The 24,949-nt window shown below is 41.8% G+C and overlaps 1 protein-coding gene across 3 annotated transcripts in view; it reads left to right on the forward strand.

Moving 5' to 3' along the window:
* The window catches only part of TRIO (trio Rho guanine nucleotide exchange factor), a 539,453-nt gene that overhangs the window by 104,897 nt on the left and 409,607 nt on the right, over positions 1-24,949 (forward strand). For all 3 annotated transcript variants that reach the window (XM_075826894.1, XM_075826893.1, XM_075826892.1), the window contains exon 8: positions 5,696-5,827. In XM_075826894.1, coding sequence (XP_075683009.1) covers positions 5,696-5,827 — 132 coding nt within the window. The remainder of the gene's footprint in view (positions 1-5,695; positions 5,828-24,949) is intronic.

Raw genomic sequence — 24,949 nt, forward strand, 5'->3', positions numbered from 1 at the left:
TGGCTGGATATTGCAGGTTAAAACGTACTTTCGCTTGGAACAACTCGGTACAAATCTTGCTGAAGGAACGCCTGCGCTTCGCGACCTCCGTAGAATAGTCCTCGAAAAGTAGCACTTTCATGCCCATTATCTCCAAGGGTCGAGATCTGCTGCGATACGCCTTCATCAGTGCCACCTTGTCATTGTAATCCAACAGCTTAAAGAGACTCTGTCACCACATTATAAGTGCCCTATCTCCTACATAAGGAGATTGGCGCTGTAATGTAGGTGACAGTAATGCTTTTTATTTAAAAAAACAATCTATTTTCACAACGTTAGGAGTGATTTTTGTTTATGCTAATGAGCTTTCTTAATGCCCAAGTGGGCGTATTTTTACTTTCGACCAAGTGGGCGTTGTACAGAGGAGTGTATGACGCTGACCAATCGGCATCATGCACTCCTCTCCATTCATTTACACTGCACTAGCGATATAGTTATATCACTATGTGCAGCTACATACACAAACCCTAACATTACTACAGTGTCCTGATAATGAATACACATGACCATCCAGCCTGGACATCATGTGTATTCAGAATCCTGACACTTCTGAATCTTTTTTGTGAGATTCCGGCAAGTGAAACGAAATCTCGCGAGATTACGGAGATAAACGAGATTTCGTTTCACTACCGCTTCTTTCAGACCACAATTAGCAGGTTGCTCCTCCTGGAGCGGTTTTCTAGGTCCTCCACCTTGTCTCCCAACTGCGTAGTATTAGACAATACCGCTTTAAGTTTGGATTGCAGGCGCTCATTTTCATCCTCCAGCAGTGTTACACGTTGCTCTAATTCATTAGTCCTGGAAGTTACTTGTGCCAGATCCGCATGCATGCGGTGAAGAGACGCTTGCACCGTTTTTTCCAGCGCTTTTTGCAGGTCAAGAGCTATCCGCTTAGCGACTTCATGGGCCAGTGCTATATAGTCGACAGGTGCTGGGTAAGAGGAGGCTATGGGCTCTGCCGGGCTTGAAATCTGGAACTGGGGCTGCAGCAGCTTCTCATCCTGTGAATACAGCGGGGGAGCAGTGGCGGGAAGCGCCGCCATCTTACCTCCCCTGTCCACGCCCGCGGTTAGATCCTCCATGGCTGTCTTGTGTGCGCTCCGGAGGAGGTATCGTTCCATGCAGGCACCCCCGGGTATGTTTCGGTGTTCAGGGCCGGTGTCTATCAGCCGTTTTTCGCCACCGAAGTGACTTTTGCAGGTAAGCAGGCTAGTCGGGAGCGGGAGCTCAGTCACACGCGTCCTGCATCGCCGGAACCGGAAGTCCTGAAGTGGCTTTGAGGGGCCTATGTATTAGAAACCCCCATAAAACACCCCATTTTAAAAACAAGACCCCTCGAAGTATTTAAAACAGCATTTAGAAAGGTTTTGTTTTTTTTAACCCTTTAACAATTTTACAGAAATTAAAGCAAAGTGGAGGTGAAATTTGATTTTCAATTTTATTCAAGTTTTTTTTCTATAACACAGAAGATTTTAGCAGAGAAACATTACTAAATATGTATTGTCCAGATTCTGCAGTTTTTAGAAATGTCCCACATGTGGCTCTAGTGTGCTTGGGGACTAAAACACAAGCCCCAGAAGCAAAGAAGCACTTAGTGCATTTTGGGGCCTCTCTTTTATTAGAATATATTTTAGGCAGCATGCCAGGTTTGAAGAGGTGTTGAGGTGCCAAAACAGTAGGAATCCCCCAAAAGTTACTCCATTTTGGAAACTACACCCCTCAAGGAATTCATTTATGGTTGTTGTTATCATTTTGACCCCACAGTTTTTACACAGCACGCATTTGAATTGGGCTGTTAAATGTAAAAAAAAATTTTTTTTTTTCCAATAAGATGTCATTTTTCATCGAAATGTCTTATTTTCACAGGGAACAAATTACCCCATTTTGTTGCACAATTTCTCCTGAGTGCAGCCATACCCCATTTGTGGCGTTTGGGCACATGGGAGGTTTCAGAAGGAAAGGAGTGCTGTGTGTTCTTTGGAGTGCAGATTTTGCTGGATTGGTTTTTGGGGGCCATGTCGCATTTGCAGAACCCCAGAGGTATCAAAGCAATGGAAACCCACCAAAAGTTACCCCATTTTGGAAACTACACCCCTCAAGGAATTTATTTAAATTGGGCTGGGAATTTAAAAAAAAAAAAAATTTAAAAAATTGTTTTTTCCAATAAGTTTTGGCTCAATTTCTTATTTTCACAAGGACTAAAATACCCCTCTTTGTTGCCCAATTTGTCCTGAGTACAGCAATACCCCATTTGTGGTGATAAACTGCCGTTTGGGCCCATGGGAGGGCTCAGAAGGAAAGGACCACCATTTGGCCTACTGGGGATTTTCTGGTGCGAAGTCATGTATGCAGAAGCCCCTGAGGTACCAGTACAGTTGAAACCCCCGAGAAGTGACCCCGTTTTAAATACCACATCCCTTAAGGCATTGATCTAGAGGTGTAGTGAGCATTTTGACGGGAGACATACACCCCATAAACTGTAATGTGGGTTCTCCCGGGTATGGCAATTCCCTACATGTGGCTGTTAACAGCTGCCTTGGCACACAGCAAGGCTCAGAAGGGAAAGATGAGGGGGATAAGCTGTGCGGAGTGCATCAGGGTAAGTAAAACTGGGGTAGATTAAAAATCAAGGGATGTATGATACATTTTAAAACACTCTTTCATACAGAGCTCTGGTTTTTCGGGACACGTGTCACATTGATATATTGTGTCCTCCCTTATCCCCCTCTTATAGCAGACTTTGTACCGCTTTACTTTTTCTCTTCTTGCCAGTTTGGGGAACTTCTCCTGGAAAGTGCTGCCCTGGTACGATGCGTGTGGCCCCGCTTCCAGAAGTACTGGGTGCCCCCGCTTCCAGAAGTACTACAGCGTTCACCGTGCGCTATAAATGACATTTTCACTTTATTCTGCGGGGCGATACGATTACGGCGATACCAGAAGTTTATAGTTTTTTTTTAGGTCTTATGGCGTTTGCACAATAAAATACGTTTTGTAAAAATCATTCACTTTTTGTGTTACCTTATTCGAAGAGCCAGAACTTTTTTATTTTTCCATCAATAAAGACGTGCGAGGACTTATTTTTTGCGTAATGAACTGTAGTTTCGATCAGTACCATTTTTAGGTACATGCGACTTTTTGATCTCTTTTTATTCCATTTTTTGGGAGGTGAAGTGACCAAAGAATTGTGATTCTGGTACGGTTTATTATTATTTTCTTTTACGGCATTCACCGTGCGGGATAAATAACGACATCATTTTGTAGTTCAGGCCGTTACGGACACGGCGATACCAATTATGTATAGTTTATTTGTTTATATTTATTAAAAATAAAGGACTGACAAGGGAAAAGAGGGATTTTTACTGTTCTCACTTTTAAAACTTATTTTCTTATATTTACACAACTTTTTTAAATTTGTTTTTGACTTTATTACTTTGTCCCACTGGGGGACTTGAGGGCAGGAGTCCCTGATCGCAATTCTAATACACTGCACTACATACATAGTGCAGTGTATTAGAGCTGTCAGCTACTCACTGACAGCAAGCATAGTGGGTCCTCACTTCGTCAGGACCCACTAGGCTTCCGTTGATGGCGTAGCCAGAGTCCATTGTTAGGATTCTGGTTGCCATAGTCACGATCGCCGGCCGCTATCGCGGATCAGGCCGTCGATTGTGGCTTAACCCTTAAGAAGCCGCGCTCACTATTGAACGCTGCTTCTAAGGGGTTAATCGGCGGGGGAGCTCCGCGATCGGTCCCGGCACATTGAGCAGTGATAGTCTGCTGTCTGAAACAGCAGCTGTCACAGCTCATGAACGCGCCCCGCGCGAACGGCGCCGTGTTTACTCTATGACCTACTATTAGGTCACTGAGCGCAAATACTATAGTTAGCATGACCTAATAGTAGGTCATGGAGCGTTAAGGGGTTAAAGGGGTTTAGTATCCCAAATGGGGTCACTTCTGGGGGTTTTTCACTGTACTGGTACGTGAGGGGCTTTGTAAATGCAACATGTCATCAGAAAACCATTCCATCAAAATCTGGCTACATAAGTTAAATGGCGCTACTTCTATTCTGAGCGCTGCTGTTTATCCAAACAGCAGTTTATGACCACATATGGGGTATTTCCATGCACATTGCCCAAGAATGTTGGTCTGCTTGTTATTTTTTTTTTCTCCTGAATTCCTTGTGGAAAGGAAACATTTTAAGCTAAAACTACATATTGTTAAAAAAAATGTTTTTCATTTTCACGGCCCAACTCTAATAAATTCTATGAAAAACCTGTGGGGTCAGAATGCTCACTACACCCCTAGATATGTTCCTTGAGGCGTGTGGTTTCCAAAAGGCCGTGTTTTTTGTGGTGTATCTGTTTTGGCACCTCAAGGCCTTTTGAAGCGTGAAATGGTGCCCTGAAAACTATTTAACAAATTTTTAGGGCTTATTAGGTGCACAAATATGGCGAACCTGGGGGCCTTCATCAGGCCCCCAGGCAGCCATAGCAACCATCACCCCCCTGCAATAGCGTTGCGGGGGGAGGGGGCGCGATGAGCTGTTAGAGGGGGTTACCCCCCTCTTTCTAACTATTTAAATGCTGCGGTCGCTATTGACCGCAGCATTTAACGAGTTAAACAAGCAGGATCGAGCGTGATGCCGCTCGTTACTCTGAAGTGTCGGCTGTAACAAACAGTCGACACCGGCATCGTATGGATCGGGTTCATTCCGTGAGCCCGTTCCATACTTCCCCTACCCGACTTTGGCGTATGGATACGTCAAATGTCGGGAAGGAGTTAAAGGATTGTAAGAACATTTTTCCACGTTTTGTTTACATTTTCTATTTTTCTTTTTTTTTTAATGAATAAAGAGTATACATATCAACCAAAATGTACCAGTAACCTAAAGAACAATGTGATATGAAAAAACACTCTCAAAATCACGTGGCTAAGTAAAGCCATTCCAGAGTTACTACGTAAAGTGACACGTGTTAGATTTGAAAAATGGGGCTGGTCCTGAAGGCCAAAATGAGCTTGGTCCTGAAGGGGTTAATAAGCCTGGACCGCAAATGCGGCCAGTAAAATGACATGTGCGTTTTTCTGTGGCCAATCAGAGGCTGCATCGGTCAAATGGGATGAAACGTCATCCCAGGATGCCAGACTGTAGAACTTTAGAGGGATGCGTCGCCATGACTACGACTGAGTATAGGCTTTTGGGTTTTCTTTGTGTTTGTTTTTTTTCTTTACCTGCTGTTTTCTACAGCGGACTTTCCGGCCGAAAAGCTGCACCATAATTTGGCTTGGTTTTTTGGACGGATTTTCCATTGGGGACCAGGGTGGATACGTTGTGTACTTTTACCTTACATATGCACCCTGTGAATATATCCTAGTGCTGCCATTATTTTTGTTGGGTATACTGGATAAGTGAAAGGTTGAGGCAGAGTGGGACCAACTGTGTCTCTCGGCCAAGTGCCGTTGTTATGCTGGAGCCGCCCGTAAACGTTCTCTAAGCTAAATGGACAAGGGTAGAGTATTCAATAGCCAAACAAGCTAATGCACATGGTACAATATTTAATAATCATTCTTAATTTATTCGAATGTTTTTTTCTGGGGGGGAAAAAAAGCCATTTTTGTTTTACTCTAAATATGATTCTTGTTTTTTTTTTTTATATAGTACATGAGCAATGTTGATTCATGGTGTAAGGCTTGTGGTAAAGTAGAGCTTCCGTCTGAGCTACAAGATTTAGAAGATGCTATACATCATCATCAAGGAATTTATGAACACATTACAGTGGCTTACTCTGAGGTAAAATTTTGCATACAATTGACGTAGTTGCCATAATATATTGCTATCTCACCTTTAATTACTGTAAAATGTTGGGTTTTAGTTTGTAAAGAATAAAGGGATCGATTGATATGGTTATTTTCAGTTTATGGGAACCTTACTCATGCTTTGTCTTAATATGGCTTCTAAACAAACCTAATGCTTAGGAAAGTAATATATTAATAGCATACATTATAGTGCTGTTTGCAGAAATTTGACTGTATACTGCATTTGTTCAAGGGATTAAGTCAGCCACCTAGCAATAGGCAGTGGGCTGCGGCGGCAGTAGCCTACCGATGGATCGTCAATAAAGATTGCGACCGCTCTTAGGCAGCAGCCAAGATCACCTGATAGTCTCGCAATAGTGTGGGACTTCCCTCAATATTTTTCCCAGGAGGCTTGATGGCTGACCTATGGTTTTGTATTCCAAAAGATACCCAGATATCAGGCTTTTAAGAACTGAGAAATTTTCTTAGTTTTTTTTTAATTATGAGACATAGCACAAGTTCTATCAATAAGTGTTGTAACCAAAAGCATTTAAGACAACGTGAAGATACAACTGTTACTGATTGAGAACGAGTGCTAAGAGCTGTCGTAGAACTGATCGCTCCTAATCCACTCTCAGAAGGCCAGGGGCTATTTTTTAGACTCCATGATCACATATTGGCAAGGCTGCTTTTGAACCTTTCGAGGGTCAAAAAAACAAAACAAACAATTACTGTAAAATTAAGGAGGCCACCAGGATAATAAAAAGCTGAGTCGCTAGGGTGGGCACTGTTAGGTGGCTGACTAAATCCCTTGCAGTCATAGCTAGCCCCCAGAAGAAGCGACATGCGAAACACGTGTTGTTTCTCTCCCAACCTTGGATTGTTCTGTATCACTGGCTTGTTTTACATGATTTTGACTCTCGTGTGTATGTGTTTGTATATTGTTAATGCTATGTCTACATGTATATAACGAACAGTGAGGTAGCCATCCTTTGCACTATCACGAAATGGTGGGATTGTACAGTATAGGGTCCTGGGTTGGGACTCATGGGTAATCTATGCACAATATTTTATTTTACGAATAGTTTTTTTACTATGTATGTCTATGGACATTAATAAAACATATATTTGTTGATTTATATTTCTCTGCAGTAGTTATTTTTGTTGGTGGTTATAATTTGCAGGCTGCTCAGACTTTTCATATAGTTAGACCAGCCCTCTTTATTTTATTTGGTGTAGTCATTGACACCTTCAAACTGCATTGTTTGGTGGGAGGCAGCCACTTAGTAGCAGTTTGTGGGTAGAATAGTACACACCTGGTGGTAGCTCTTAAGAATTGAACTCTCTCCAATTTTGAGGGATGCTAGTAATATTTATAACAAATTTTCTATGTGAAGTCAATCTGGATACTTTAAGAATGGATGGTAGGGGAACGCCCTCAGCGGCTGCTTTAGAAGAGGCAGTTTCTTTAATAGAATGAAGTTTAAAAATGTTTTCATCTCTACCTGCTTTCCTCATGGTAGAGAGAATCCACACTTGTAATTGTGTGGCTCTGGCCTCTGAGACTTACAGGTCAAGGTATTGTCGTAATGTATGAACAATGCACAGAAATGGGTCCTGTTCATCTCTTACCAAATAAAGTTTGATCATGGAAAGATGTGAGGCATCTTGGTTTTTCCCTTTAAAATTAGGTTAAACCTCTCAGAATGGCAGAATATATATAATGGTTAACTTCATCATTCTTGCTACTATTGTTCATGACCTCAAGCAGGCCAACTTCATCTCGATTCCCCTAAGTGATTGTAAGATGGACAGTTTAGGGCCCATTCACATCAGCGTTGTCTTTCGGTTTATCTGTTGCGTTCAATCTCTGTCAGAGGAACAGATAAACGGAAAGCCAAATGGAAACTGTCGCTTCCGTTTGTAATGGATTTCAGTGGTATTTTTTTCTCCCAGTTGGTTTGTTTGCCTCCATTCCGCTAAGTTTCCTTTTTTTTAAATGGAAACAATAGTGTAGTTGACTGCTTTAGTGAGAGTAAAGAGCAGTGGACTGGCTGCATCTACCGGTTTATATTGAAGACTTTAAAGAGTAATGTCACTTGAGTTCTACTCCTGTGAGTACCCTGTAAAGGGGTTTAAAAAAGGGTCAATATTTGGTGCTATTAGAGCCTATATACCTGGCTCTTCAATATATGTGCGCAAAACGAGGTTGTCCTCTCTGAGATGGACCAAAATGCAAATTGGGCAAACTACTTGACTTTTAAAGAGTCCTAAATTGCCCATTTTTGTGAAGAGTTTTTGGGAAAAAGTCTTACCCGCCAATCCCACTCAAGACATATATGTAAGTCAAGCCCCTTTGTGATGAGATAGTGGATCTTTACACGTTTTCAGACTCCCAGTCAACTTTAGCATACTCTGAGTTTTAGATCATCAATAAACCTGCAAATGGGGTCACACAGCCCATCAATTCCGAAAATGATTGGACACCCGGGAGGATCCACAGGGTTCTTGTGGATCTTAGGGAGAAGGTACAAAGTTGGAATTTGGTCATTAGACCCCCAAATTTTTTCGGAACAATTCAGTGTTCAAATTCTTTATTCAAAATCGTGTACAATTCAGCGGAAAAGGGACCCACTGGATTATATGATAACTTGCTCTTGGTTTTGCCATACCGTAATTGTTGGAAGACTTATGGTATTTCTCATATTTATTAACAGGGCAAACCACATTATTACCGCCCTTGTCCACTGCTTTACACACCATGTCATCATAGGATTTAAATTCCTGCAATGCCTTATGTTGACAGGATGTCAAATTATCATTGTTAATTTTCCCGGAGATTTGTTTAAAATCCTCTAGTACCAATTTGGTAAAAATGTCCACTTGAGGACATAACGACAAGGGAGAATCTGGTAGATTTAGGCATAATTGATTTTGGAAACCCAACTGTAAGGTCTGTGCTCTGTTCTTTCAATAGTTCCTCAAGTGCCAGTAGGGCTTCCTGCTTAGCATTACTGTTTTGGCCCATATCAGATGTACCCTTAAAATGTAGTTGTTTTTTTTTTAAGATTGATTTGCATCTGAAAATATGTAAATCCTTTATGGCTGTGAAAAAAACAAATCTATTACTAGTAGAGAATGGTAGGCCTTTCTTCAGAACTTCACATTGGACATCAGAGATAATGAGATGGTAAATTAATCACCTCTCGATTTTTTTTTATTTTTTTTCTCCCTGGTTGGGAGGACTGGGTCATCCAGACAGAGGATCTTAGATGGAACATGGTTTAACTATATTTCTTGTATGAGCCATTCATATATTTATAGAAGTTAATCATGTCCCCCCTTAGTCGTCTCTTTTCAAGGCTAAATAGGTTTAATTCTTTTAATCTTTCCTCATAACTTAGATTCTCCATGCCCCTTATTAGTTGCTCTTCTTTGTATTTTTTTCCAACTCCAGGGCATCCTTTCTATCAACTTGAGTCAAGAACTGAACTGCATATGGTAGATGATGCTTTGTAAAGTGGTAATATTATATCCCTGTCCCGCGAGTTCGTGTCTCTCTTTTAATACACAACAATATCTTGCTGGCCTGAGAAGCAGCTGATTGACATTGCATGCTGTTATTTAGTCTATGATCTACAAGTACACCCAGATACTTCTCAACAAGTGAATCCCCCAGTGTAGCACTCTCTAGGACATATGATGCATGCAGATTGTTGGTACCCAGATGTATAACTTTACATTTATCTGCATTAAGCACCAGTAAGCTTAAAGAGGCTCTGTCACCAGATTTTGCAACCCCTATCTGCTATTGCAGCAGATAGGCGCTGCAATGTAGATTACAGTAACGTTTTTATTTTAAAAAAACGAGCATTTTTGGCCAAGTTATGACCATTTTTGTAGTTATGCAAATGAGGCTTGCAAAAGTCCAAGTGGGTGTGTTTAAAAGTAAAAGTCCAAGTGGGTGTGTATTATGTGCGTACATCGGGGCGTTTTTAATACTTTCACTAGCTGGGCGCTCTGATGAGAAGTAACATCCTCTTCTCTTCAGAACGCCCAGCTTGTGACAGTGCAGATCTGTGACGTCACTCACAGGTCCTGCATCGTGACGGCCACATCGGCACCAGAGGCTACAGTTGATTCTGCAGCAGCAACAGCGTTTGCAGGTAAGTCGATCTTACCTGCAAACGCTGATGCTGCTGCAGAATCAACTGTAGCCTCTGCTGCCGATGTGGCCGTCACGATGCAGGACCTGTGAGTGACGTCACAGATCTGCACTGTCACAAGCTGGGCGTTCTGAAGAGAAGAGGATGTTACCTCTCATCAGAGCGCCCAGCTAGTGAAAGTATTAAAAACGCCCCGATGTACGCACCTAATACACGCCCACTTGGACTTTTACTTTTAAACACACCCACTTGGACTTTTGCAAGCCTCATTTGCATAATTACAAAAATGGTCATAACTTGGCCAAAAATGCTCGTTTTTTAAAAATAAAAACGTTACTGTAATCTACATTGCAGCGCCGATCTGCTGCAATAGCAGATAGGGGTTGCAAAATCTGGTGACAGAGCCTCTTTAACATCCATTGTGGGAAAAATGTTTGAGGGGTTATTGAGGGACTAAATACAGGAGTATTTGTCAAATAATGGTATTACAAGTGACAGCCAGCACAGTTTTACTAAGGACAGAAATTGTCAAACCAACCTGACTTGTTTTTATGAAGAGGTGAGCAGAAGCCTAGACAAAGGGGCCACTGTGGATATAGTGTTTTTGGACTTTGCAAAGGGATTTGACACTGTCCCTCAGACGTCTAATGGGTAAATTTAACCCCTTAATAACCAAGCTAGTTTGAACCTTAATGACCAAGCAAGATTTGTCAAATCTGGTATGTCTGACTTTAATAGAGAATAACTCTGCGAGAGTTGAATATCCAAGTAATTCTGACATTGTTTTTTCGTAACATGTTGTACTTTATTTTAGAGGTAAAAGTAGACTGATACAATTTGCGGAAATTAATTAAAAAATAGAGAAATTGAAGAAATGTTGTAAAAATTAAAATGTTTCCCTATTTTTAACTGCAATATGTCACATATGTACACACATACTGTACAATTTTTTTAAATTAAATATGTATTTCCATCTCTTTACTCTATTTTGGCAGCACTTTTGAAAAAATAAAATACATTTTCAGCAATTTAGAGGACTTACAAATCGAATAATAATTTTATAAATGTTGAAGTACATTTTGTTTTCCTGCACCAAGCCGGGTTTTCAGAGACTCATAGGTCTCAAAATGATGGAAACCCCCACAAATGACCCCATTTAGAAAACTAGACCCCTTAAGGTATTTATCTATGGGTATAGTAAGTATTTTGACCCCACAGTTTTTTGCTAAATTGAATACATAGCAGCTGAAAAAAAATTAAATTCAACTTTTTTCATAAAAGTAGCATTTTGAAGACCGATTTCTTTGTAAAGCGAACACACCACAAAATCTATCGCCCTGTTTCTCCTGTTTTCAAAAATACCCACGTTGTGGCCCTAATGTGTTGCCTGGACACACAGCAGGGCCCAAAAGGAAGGGAGCACCCGGAGATTTTCAGGACTCATATTTTGCTTGAAAATGTTTTAGGACCCACTGTACATTTGGAGAGGCTTTGAGCTGCCAGAACGATAGAAACTCCCCATAAACGACCCCCATATAGAAAACTGGACCCCTTAAGGTATTTATTTAGGGGTATAGTAAGTATTTTGACCCCACAGTTTTTTGCTAAATTGAATGCATAGCAGGTGAAAAAAAAAATAATTTCACTTTTTTCATAAAAGTATCAGTTTGAAGACCAATTTCTTTGTAAAGCGAACGTGAAAATGAAGAAACACACCACAAAATCTATCACCCTGTTTCTCCTGTTTTCAAAAATACTCCCGTTGTTGCCCCAATCTGCTTATTAGACGTGTGGCTGGGCCAAAAAGAGAGGGAGCACCCTTTGGCTTTCAGGGCACAATTGAATAAATTCTAGGCCCCATATCATGCATTTAGAGGCATTGAGCTGCCTGAACAAACAAAAAAAACCACGAAGAAATTACCCCATTTTAAAAACTAAACCCCTAAAGGTATTCATCTAGTGGTGTAGTGAGTATGCGGACAAAAACATTTTTAAAGGAGGAAATAATGGGTATACTTTCAGACACTATGGGTATATAATGTTTTCTTCAAATTCTTATTACGTTTCCAGATAAAATAGAGGAGATGTGGTAGAAGGTTATTTTGTTAGAAATATGCCACATTAATAAATTTGTGCGGCATACAAAAGAGAAGTGAAGCCGTGTATTCATAATGGATGCATGTTTCTATAGACGCATTAGCCTGTACTCATGACTATGCCTTGCTGAAGAAGCAGTTGTCCCGCATCTGTGCCATTATGATGTCATTGTGGACAGAATTCTGTCCTAATATAAAATCAGTCAGAGAGGAAAAAATAAACTGTACTGGAGTTACATAGTTAGTACGGCTGAAAAAAGACAACTGTCCATCAAGTTCAACCAAGAGACGGGAAAGGGAAGGGAAAAAATTTCTACACATAGGAGCTAATACTTTTTTGTACCAGGAAATTATCTAACCCTTTTTTAAAGCCATCTACTGTCCTTCTGTGACCAGCTCCTGCGGTGACTATTCCATAGATTGACAGTTCTCACAGTAAAGAAGGCTTGTCGCCTCTGCAGGTTGAACCTTTTTTTCTCTAGAGGGAGGGAGTGCCCCCTTGTTTTTTGAGGGGGATTTACATGGAACAGGATTTCACCATATTTTTTGTGTGCCATTAATATATTTATATAAATTAATCATGTCCCCCCTTAGTCGTCTTTTTTCAAGGCTAAATAGGTTTCTTTTAATCTTTCCTCATAACTTAGATTCTCCATGCCCCTTATTAGCTTCGTCGCTCTTCTTTGTATTTTTTCCAACTCCAGGGCATCCTTTCTATGAACTGGAGCCCAGAACTGGACTGCATATTCTAGATGAGGCCTCACTAATGCTTTGTAAAGTGGTAATATTACATCCCTGTCCTGCGAGTCCATGCCTCTTTTAATACACAACAATATCCTGCTGGCCTTTGAAGCAGCTGATTGACACTGCATGCTGTTATTTAGTTTATGATTTACGAGTACACCCAGATCCTTCTCAACAAGTGAATCCCCCAGTGTAGCTCCCCCTAGGACATATGATGCATTCAGGTTGTTGGTACCCAGATGCATAACTTTACATTTATCTACATTAAACTTCATTTGCCAACTGGATGCCCAAACACTTAGTTTCTTTAAATCCGCTTGCAATTCACGAACATCTTCCATAGACTGAACTATATTACATAGCTTGGTGTCATCTGCAAAAATGGAAATAGTTCTATTAATCCCATCCTCTATATCATTAATAAATAAGTTGAGTAATAAATTACAAACTATATTTTCTAAACCTATAGTCCTTAATTTATCCATTAGACGTCTATGAGGGACAGTGTCAAATGCCTTTACAAAGTCCAAAAACACTATATCCACAGCGGCCACTCAGTCTAGGCTTCTGCTCACCTCTTCATAAAAACATATCCGGTTGGTTTGACAGCTTCTGTCCTTAGTAAAACCGTGCTGGCTGTCACTTATAATACAATTTTTTTGTCACATAATCCTGTATATAGTTCCTCAATAGCCCCTCAAACATTTTCCCCACGATGGATGTTAAAGAGGCTCTGTCACCAGATTATCAAATCCCTATCTCCTATTGAATGTGATGGGCGCTGCAATGTAGATAACAGCAAAGTTTTTTGTTTTTTTTAAAACGATAATTTTTGCCCAAGTTATGAGCAATTTTATCTTTATGCAAATGAGCTTTTCAATGGACAACTGGGCGTGTTTTGTCGTATTTCCAACTGGGCGTGTATTGTGTTTTTACCAACTGGGCGTTGTGAATAGAAGTGTATGACGCTGACGAATCAGCATCATACACTTCTCATCGTTCCCAGCTTCTTTCACTGCAGAAATACAGCGTGACGTCACCCACAGGTCCTTCAACCTTGTCGTTGGACTAAGAAGATACATCGGCTCCAGGCATCCAAAAGGTTAATATGCTCGTCTCTAGGGAGTTTGCTATGCTTACCTGCACATACCCTGCACTGTACTCTCTGACGCCTGGTGCTGATGTGTCTTCTCTCTTCCGACGCCAAGGTTGAAGGACCTGTGGGTGACGTCATCATTCCCAGCCAGCTTCTTTCACTGCAGACACAGCGTGACGTCACCCACAGGTCCTTCAACCTTGGCGTCGGAAGAGAGAAGACACATCCGCTCCAGGCGTCAGAGAGTACAGTGCAGGGTATGTGCAGGTAAGCATAGCAAACTCCCTAGAGACGAGCATATTAACCTTTTGGATGCCTGGAGCCGATGTATCTTCTTTGTCCGACGACAAGGTTGAAGGACCTGTGGGTGACGTCACGCTGTATTTCTGCAGTGAAAGAATATGGGTGGGAACGATGAGAAGTGTATGATGCTGATTCGTCTGCGTCATACACTTCTATTCACAACGCCCAGTTGGTAAAAACACAATACACGCCCAGTTGGAAATACGAGAAAACACGCCCAGTTGTCCATTGAAAAGCTCATTTGCATAATTATAAAATTGCTCATAACTTTGGCAAAAATTATAGTTTAAAAAAAAACAACTTTGCTGTTATCTACATTGCAGCGCCCATCACATTCAATAGGAGATAGGGATTTGATAATCTGGTGACAGAGCCTCTTTAAGCTTACTGGTGTATAATTACATGGGGAAGACCTAGAGCGCTTTTTGAAAATAGGCACCACATTTGCCCTTCGCTAGTCCCTTGGCACTATACCAGTCACTAGAGAATCTCTGAATATTATGAAAAGGGGGACAGAAATAACTGAACTAAGCTCTTTAAGAATTCTAGGGTGTATCCCATCTGGTCCCGGGACCTTGTGCACATTTATTTTATTTAATTTAGCTTGGACCATATCTACATTCATCCAATTCAGTATATCAACTGATATATTAACAGCACTGGCACCGGCTACATCAGCTGCTCTTTCTTCTGTTGTATATACAGAGCTAAAGAACCCATTTAGTAACTCTGCCTTCTCTTGATCCCCTGTGACCAACTCCCCATTACCACTATCTAGGGGTCCTACATGTTCAGACCTTGGCTTTTTTGCATTTATATACTTTATATATTTTTGGGGATTTGTTTTACTATCCTTGGCCACCTGCCTTTCATTTTGTATTTTTGCTAGTTTTATTACATTTTTACAGATTTTATTAAGCTCTTTATATTTTACAAAGGCTACAGATGTACCCTCAGATTTGTATTTTTTAAATGCCCCTTATTTGTCATGTATTGCCCCTTTCACAGAAGGTGTAAGCCATGTGGGATTTAATTTTAGTCGTGTATACTTGTAACTATATTGTGATCACTGTTACCAAGGTTTTCACGAACATTGACATTCCCAACAAGATCTGCATTATTAAAAATGACCAGATCCAACAGAGCTTCACCTCTAGTCGGGTCTTCCACAAACTGGCCCATAAAATTTTCCTGCAACAGGTTGAGGAAATGTCTCCCGTTTGCAGTTGAAGCCGAACCATGACACCAATTAATATCCCGGAAATTAAAATCTCCCATTATTACTACAGTACCCGCCTGTGCATCCCGCTCCATCTGTTTATATAGCTGGCCTTCCATCTCCTCAGTTATATTGGGGGGGTCTATAGATTACACTAAAAGTAATTTTTTCAGTGATTACCTCCCTTTCTAGTTCCACCCACAAGGTTTCAACCTCCTCACAATCTTCACCCACTATTGTCTCTTTCACACTCACCTTCACACTCACCTTCATATCACTTTTCACATACATACAGACATACTCCACCACCTTTCCTATTTGTCCTGTCTTTCCGAAACAGTGTAAAACCCTGTAGATTTACAGCCCAGTCATGTGAAGAGTCCAGCCATGTTTCAGCAACACCAACTATATCTATATTTTCTTCCAGCTCCCCCATTTTGCTTGCTAGACTTCTGCCATTTGTGAACATACACTTTAACTTGCCTTTCAGTTTTTCACTTTTATTATTAGAAATGTGATTTGACATTATTTGGGCATTTTTATTTACACTGCTGTTTTGTAACAAAAGGATCTCCTTATCCTGTTGTCTAGTCCTCTCCCCACCGTCTGTTTCTCCCCCCACCAATATAGTCTGACCCCTCTCTAACCTGACTACCCCTTTTTTTTCTACATTGACCTCCCTCCTCAGCCCTAGTTTAAATACTCCACCACCCCAGCTAGAATTCTCTCCCCCAGCACAGCGGACCCCCTTCCATTTAGGTGCAAATAATTTGCAGAATACAGTTTGTACCCCATTGAAAAGTCACCCCAGTGTTCTAGTAACCCAAAGCCTTCTCCGCTACACCAAGACTTAAGCCATGCATTTAACTCCCTGAGTTCCTGCTGTCTTTCCTGTGATGCGCATGGCACAGGCAGTATTTCTGAGAATACAACCTTGGAGGTCCTTCCCTTCAGCTTGTAGCCTAGTTCTTTAAAATTATTCTTAAGGCTCCTCCACCTACCATTTATTCTGTCGTTGGTACTGATATGGACCACAACAGCTGGATCATCCCCAGCCCCTCCCAGCAATTTGTCCAATCGTTCCACCACATGCCGAACCCTGGCACCAGGGAGACAGCAAACCATTCGGTTGAGGTGGTCTTGGCGACAAATTATTCTATCAGTCTTCCTGATTATAGAATCCCCTACAACTATTAATTGTCTTGGCTTACCTGCATTACCATGCCGCCGACTACTAGCTGGGCTGTTCTCCCGGCTGTTAGGGAGATCAGTATCTACTAGGGCTGCCATTTCTGAGACCGACACCCTCGCATCATCAGCCAACTTGGCAATTTTGCTTGGAATGTCAGAAACCGGATTGGCCTTCCTTTTCTTGGACCCCTTTCTACTGCCCCTAACTACATTAACCCAGCTACTTGCCTGATCCTGCTCACCCATGTCTTCATCCTCCAGTTCTATCCCACTAACTGCATGCTCTGTGAGCAGCATGCTCCGCTCAAGATTGTCTATCTACCTCAGTGTTACATTTTGCTCCTCCAGATCTCTAATGCAAGCTTCCAGGTGAACAACATGCTCACATCTGCCACAGAGGTATTCACCCTGGAACTCAGGCTCCAGTCGTGCATACATATGGCAAACTTCACTGAAGAAAACCTCCAATCTTGCTGTCCATTATCTCAGTTACAAAAAAACAGCGAACAGTTGTTAATGCAAAAAGAAGAGTACTTTGGCTTTAACTCCGGTTTTGTAACTCACTTGATATACAAACCACTTGTTTAGCACGCCCACTAGAGTGACGGGCAATATCTTCAAACAAATGGCGGAAAATGTATCCAACTATGTTGCAAACTTGAGTCTGTTTACTAGATAGAAGAACACCTGCAGGGCTGCCATGACAAGGTTTTTTGTTTTTTTTCAGTGACTGGTTGTACAACGTCTCTTTGGCTCCATCAATCCTTATGAGGGACGAATGTGCCAAGTGACGCGGTACACCATAACAGGCCCCTGCCTTGCAAGGTAGGAACCGCTATGTCCACAAAACAACCAATCACCTACAGAATATATAAAGGGGCAGTGTCCAAAACCATCTATAGGAACAGTAAAGGATCACTAATCCCCAAAATGTCAGTATTTCCAGAAGAACTGTAAAAGCCCATGGTGTATTGATAAGGAACAGCTCAATTATTAGAGATCCTCCAAAAAAAAAATATCACGCCCATATCACGGTACAGAATTAGGAATGTAACTGCTGTATGTAGCAGGACACCGTCATAAGAAAAAGGAAATACATCCCGAATTTATTCTTGTAACCATTGCTAAAATGCACGACTTCCACTAATTCAGGGGCGGCTTAGGCCGCAGGTGTTGGATTTATCTACTAATAAATGAAATGCACACATTTATTTTTTTATTTCAAGAACACTTGTGGGGTCCATGTTCTGAATAGACAGATGTGGGCTCCTGCACAATAAACAGTATTCATTTGTGAGTGATCATCTCCAGGATTTAATTGTCCAAGAAATGTATAAAAAAAAATCAAAAAGGGGAAAATTTGTTTTACAGTCTGAAATAAATAAACTTTACTACCTCCCCGTGAAAATCCCTCCCTCCCTTGGAAAGCCCAAAAACTAAACAAAAAATATGAATAAATGAAATGGACTCCCTAAAATGAATCCCCCCACCCCACCCTTTTTGGTGTTCCCTAAATTATATATAAAATCAATAATTAGAAACTGCATGATGGGTCTCAAAACAGGAGACGTTGCACAGGCCTGGATTTGAAGGGCACATGGGGCAGTAAAACCGGGTATCCCTCCTCCTTCCATGTTTACTGCACACCCGGTATCTCCTTTGGGGGTATTCCTTATTCTCAGTGGCAGGGACGGAGTGAAGGAAGTGGCGCTCAGTGAGCCTTACTACATCCTCTGACTCAAAGGATTCTGCAGGTGCGGGGGAGTCAAACGGGAGGTGCGCTATAATTTTCTCCTGATATTGGAGGAAACTGAGTATTCCCATGGTCTTATAGAGCACATAACTGTTGTAAGTGGCCATTTGGATGAGGTAGATCGCTACCTTTTTATACCAGGCCCTAATTTTGCGCTTGACCAGGTACGGTTGTAGGACCTGGTCAGATAGATCGACTCCCCCCATGAACTTCTTATAGTCCACCACGCAGACCGGTTTCCTCTTATCAGAGGTAGCGCCCCTCTCTCTCACTGCCACTGTGGTGTCCTCATGCACGGTGGTCAGCATGTAAACCTCCGTTTGGCACTCCATTTGACAGCAAGCAACTGGTTGCTTGCAAATGAGAGTATCGCACCCCTTTCTATTCGCCTGGACACCAGTTGTTGAGGGAAGCCGACTCTATTTTTGCGTGCCGTCCCACAGGCCCCTGTATTAGCAGCATGGAGGGACTTATACAGGGGGACACTGGTGTAATAATTGTCGGTGTACACATGGTACCCTTTCTGTAGGAATGGCACCATGAGTTCCCAGACAATTTTCCCAATAATGCCAACATCCTCTGGGCATCCTGGGGGATTAAGGTGGCGGTCCCTGCCCTCATATATATAAAAAGGCACAGGTGTAGCCCGTTGTGCTCTCGCACACCTTATAAAGTTTCACACCGTATCGGGCTCTTTTGGAGGGGATGTATTGGCGAAACGATACACTGCCCTTGAAGGACATAAGGGACTCGTCTACCGCTATTTTTTGGCCTGGGGTGTACAAATTTAGAAATGACTCAGATAGGAGGGAGATGAGGGGTCTTAAATTGTTGAGGCGATCATGGCCTGGGTCACTTCTTGGGGGGATTTGGGAGTTGTCTGAGAAGTGCATGAAACGCATTAGAGTATCATAGCGCGTTCGGGCCATGACAGCAGCAAATACAGGCGTGCTATGGATAGCGCTGGTAGCCCAGTAGGAGCAGATAGAAGGTTTTTTTACTATCCCCATGTTTAGTGTAATTCCCCCCAAATTTTTTTTTTATCTCACAGACGGTTGTGGGGATCCATCCACTGGCATAGTAAGATCTGGGATTTTGGGTGACAAATTGCCTGGCGTATAAATTTGTCTGATGGACAATTAGTTCCAGGACCTGATCGCCTATAAACAAATTGAAAAAATTATAGGGGGTAAAATTTGAGACATCAGTGTTGATGCCTGGAGTCGCTGTAAATGGCGGAATTTGGGGGGAGAAAGAAAGTGCAGGATCCCACATTGCGGGAGGGACTGCATTACTAGGCCCTGGTTTTGACCCTTCACCAGTGACAGCTGCGTCCACCACCATAGGGCTGGGGAGTCCAGTGGCAGAAGCAGAACTTGTGTCGCTTTCTGAGCCAAGTTCTGCTTCTGACGCAGTGTCCGTACCGCTCCCGGAACTGCTAGAGCACAGCATGGCGTATGCCTGCTCTGCAGAGAACATTCTGCGGCTTCTGCGGTTAATTTTTTTGTAACACTAAACTAACAAGTTAATATTATTTTTTTTGTATTTAAATTTTTTTGTATTTTATATATATATATATATATATATATATATATACACACAACACTAGCAGAAAAAAAAAATATACGGTAAACCGCAGTTAAGAACAGCAACTAAAGCTAAATCAGCGAGAAAAGAAAAAGGATTACAGAGGTACCAAGTAATTACGGGTAATCTGGGGTGATTACGGGTAATCTGGGGGGTAGATTACAGGTAATCTAGGAACACTGGCAAATATGTGGTGTATTTCACAGTATAATACAGCACAAGATTTGTATAGTATTTCTCTCGCCTCTCACAGATCAACTACAGTGAGAGGAAGGAGGGAAAGAGCACAAATCCTGTGCTGTATTTTGAAAATATGGGACTATGGTCACTGTGATAGGTAGATCACAGTGACCATCTGATCAGGGACCAAATATAAGGGTCCCTGATCAGTTTCTATTTACAGGCAGAATAGCTGCCTTACTCTGACAGCGCATGCGTGCGCCATTTTTCTTTTTTCCCCGGCAGTTAGGGGTGGGGGGGGGGACATGATCGGTGGTAGCGGAGGCCTAACCAGTAGTTTTTTTTTTATCTCCTCTCACCAAACATACATGGTGAGAGAAGATTGAAAACTAATTTACATCGGCACATACATTGTAACGGCGGTCGCCGGTATTCGTTGAATACCGGCGATCGCCGGTATGGGGACCGCAAACAGCGTTCCCCAGTCACTTCTCCAAGCCCTCAGCTACCTCCGGCAGCTGAGAGCAGAGAGCTAAACCTCCCCCTGGCGGCGCTACTTTATTCCGATGCAGTGACGTAGAAAGTCTATTGCATCAGAATAAAGCCCGTTAGTGACCGACGTAGAAACACTATGGGCCGGTCACTAACGGGTTAAGGTCTTTAGGTTTAGAAAGTGAAGTTTGTAATTGGATTGAAAATTTGCCCAAGGACCATATCTAGAGAGTTGTGGTCAATGATTCCTACTCTGACTGGTCCCAGGTTAAAATAGAAACCGTGCTATTAATCCCATCCTCTATATTATTCAACCTATTTATTAAGGTTATAGGGGATGGGATTAATAGCACTGTTTTTATTTTTGCAGATGACACCAAGCTATGTAATATAGTTCAGTCTATGGAAGATGTTTATAAATTACAAATCGATTTGGACACACTGAGTGTTTGGGCATCAACTTGGCAAATGAGGTTTAAAGAGGTTTTCCCATTAGGGACATTTATGAGATATCCATAGGATATGTCATAAATATCAGATGGATGCGGGTCCCACCTCTGGGGGGTCGCATGCTACTCTGCTTCTGTAACTGCCATTCACTACTATGAGAGTTAAGGAAACGTCTTAACTCAGCGAGCCACGCTGTTTTCTTCTTCATGGTTGGAAATTACACGCTTCAGCAGGAACACAGAGGTAGAACTGGGTTTAGGGGGCCCTGTTCTAGAGATGGGTGCGAGTCCCTATTGATATGTCATAAATGTCCCTAATGGGGAAACCCCTTTAATCCTCATTTGCCAAGTGGATGCCCAAACGCTCAGTGGGTCCAAATTTACTTGTAATTTCTGAACATTTTCCATGGACTGAACTATACTACATAGCTTGGTGTCATCTGCAAAAATAGAAATAGTGCTATTAATCCCATCCTCTAGATCATTAATAAATAAGTTGAATAATAGTGGGCCCTGCACTGAAATCTGGGGTACACCACTTATAACCGGGGACCATTCAGAGTAAGAATCATTGACCACAACTCTCTGGATAGGGTCCTTGAGCCAATTCTCAATCCAATTACAAACTATACTCTAAACTTATAGACCGTAGTATACCCATTAGACGTCTATGGGGGACAGTGTCAAATGCCTTTGCAAAGTCCAATAACACTATATCCACTATATCCACAGTAGCTCTCTGTCTAGGCTTCTACTCACCTCTTGATAAAAACAAATCCGGTTGGTTTGACAACTTCTGTCTTTAGTAAAACTGTGCTGGCTGTCACTTATAATAAAAATTTTTGTCACATACTCCTGTATATAGTCCCTCAATAGCCCCTCAAAGTTTTTACCACAATGTATGTTAAGCTAAGTGTTGCTTAATGTAGATAAATTGTACGAGCAGCATTCCTGAGAATACAACCTTGGAGGTCCTTCCCTTCAGCTTGTAGCCTAGTTCTTTAAAATTATTCTTAAAGGGAAGGTGTCACGAATAAAAAAATTTTTTTACATAATATTGCTTTTAGTTTGATATTAAAATACATTTTATTTATTTGTGTTGTACTTTTTACTTCTTACTTTTACTTCTCTATGGAGGCTGCCATTTTTTTTTTCATCTCTGTATGTGTCGATTAACACACATACATCCCCATAGAGAATGCGAACGGGAGCCGTTCCATTCACTATAGCGTACGCCGTCTGTGTGGCAACGGCGCATGTGCCGCTCCCACACAGACCAAAAGGAAGGTCTTTGGCAGAGCGGAAATCCGGCGCCATTTTCATGTGGACCGGAAGCCGCGGCCGGACAGTAAGATGACTACTTCCGGTCACGGCTTCTGGCCATATGTTCAAGGCAGTGAAGACGCAAGGAATAGGAGCGTAGGCGGCAGGAGCAGGTAAGTTATGTTTGTGTATGTGATGTGTGTTTTACGTTCGTGTATGTTTGTGTTATACTGTCTGATTACCACTGTATCTAATCCTCCTACACTGTGCATTCGCTCAGAAAATGGCGGCACACAGTGTAGGAGGTTTGAAGATTCAAACCCCACTAGCCAGGATAAGGGAGGAGGGATTGTGTGAGGACACTATATCGAGTGTGTCTACCCCAAATTTGCAGCATAAAGCAATGATGTTGCTTTACCAGATTGCCAATGCTGCAATTTTGGGAATTGCACCCTCTAGTGACCAGCACATGGAAATGTTACAAATTAGAATCTAATTTATAATATTTCCTGTCTTGTGAAAAAATTAAAACAATGTGTAATTACTTATATACTGACTGTTAAACTGAAAAAAAATATTCAATTTTAGCGACACATTCCCTTTAAGGCACCTCCACCTACCATGTTTTCTGTCATTGGTTCCTACATGGACCACGTCAGCTGGATATTCACTAGACCCTCCCAGTAATTTATCCACCCGTTCCACCACATGCCGAATCCTGGCACCAGGGAGAGAAGAAACCATTAGTTTGAAGCGGTCTTGGCAACAAATTATTCTATCCGTCTTCCTGATATAAAATCCCCTACAGCTACTAATTGTCTTACCCTACCTACATTACCATGCTGCCGACTACTAGCTGGGCTGTTCTCCCAGTTGTTAGGGAGATCAGTATCTGCTACAGCTGCTGTTTCTGAGACGGACACCCTCGCATCATCACCCAACTTGGCAATTTTTCTCGGAATAACAGGATTGGCCTCCCTTTTCTTGGACACCTTTCTTCTGCTTATTAACTTCATTAACCCAGCTTATTGCCCTCCGTGTTGCATTCTGCTTTTCCAGATCTCTAATGCGAGATTTCAGGTGGACAACATGCTCACATCTGCCACAGAGGTATTCACCCTGAAACTCCTGAAGTCGTGCATACGTATGCAAACTGCACTGAAGAAAACCTCCAAACTTGCTATCCAGTATCTCCGTTACAAAGAACAGTGAATAATTAAAAAAGTAAAAGAAAAGAGACCATGTATATCTATGGTCTGATGATGACACTGGTCTGGTTTCGAAATTTGTCACCTAATAAAAGCATCGTGACTATTTGACTCGGAGGATGAAGAAGTGCTAATGAGCTTTCTTTTTTTCTTCCTAGTTTTCTCTTACAGTTTTTTTTTTTACTTTATCAAAGATTGTTATTGTGAAAATATAACAATACAAACATTTCACGGTTTGTGCAAAAAAAAAAAGTATAAATTTGCACGCAGTGCAATACATTCTAGTGAAACATCATAGTGTAACAGTATTCATATATATATATATATATATATATATATATATATAATGTAGAAGAACAACAGTAGGAGGTAGCCTCCCACTTATCAGAATTGAATGATAAGAGAGATATAGCAATAACAGTATCATGTTCGCATTAAATCAGTGCAATAGTCAGGGAGACCGCCCCCCCCAGTAAAGTGAGAAGTGACACCTATAAGAGCACTTTTTAAGTATATGGACATACAACACAACATCAGACAACAAAGGGAAAACACATACATACAAAGCGCCTCAGGTAAGTACTATGATTCATTTAGAACCTGCCATCCAACCAGAGAGGTAGATCAGCACCTTCCCGGAATCCAGTCCATACCATCCAAGTTTGGACGAAGATCCCCGATTTGCCCCTATCAACGGACAGCAACTCCTACATCCTCATGATCCCGTTCACCTCCGTTACCCATTCCGCCAGGGACGGTACAGTATGTGATTTCCAGTGACTAGGTATCCCCGTTCTCGCTGCGGTCAAGAAATGTCTAAAGATCCCCCTTTTGAGGTGTGGCAGTGATCCAGGAACCATAGAAAGCAAGCCTATGGAAGCCGAGGTTGGAACCTCAGTATGGAAAAGCTTGTTGCCTAAATCAAAAATCTTCCCCCAAAAGGGACGTAGCATGGGACAATCCCACCAAATATGCAACATAGTTCCAGGAGCCCCCCCACACCTCCAACAATCAGCAGACACATCGGGGAATATCCTGTGTAACAAGGTCGGACAACGGTACCACCTGGTAAGTATTTTGTAATTCTTTTCCTGTGCAAAACAAGACATCGGTAACTTATGAGCTAACAGGAAAGCGGTACCCCACTCTTCCTCAGAGTGTCTATCCCCCATTTCCTCGTCCCATGCGGCAGTGAAGGATAATTGAGAGAGAGAAAATTTCGGCAGAAGGATCCCATGCAGGTGAGACAACACGTGAGAAGGAGCTGTGGGCAAGGACAAGTAGAGTTCCAAAGGAGTCTTAACCTGTAGTAAGACCATACAATCACCTATGGAAGAAAGATAGGACCGCAATTGCAAATAGGACCACCA

The sequence above is a fragment of the Rhinoderma darwinii genome, chromosome 5 (genome assembly GCF_050947455.1).
Source record: "Rhinoderma darwinii isolate aRhiDar2 chromosome 5, aRhiDar2.hap1, whole genome shotgun sequence".
NCBI lineage: Eukaryota > Metazoa > Chordata > Amphibia > Anura > Rhinodermatidae > Rhinoderma > Rhinoderma darwinii.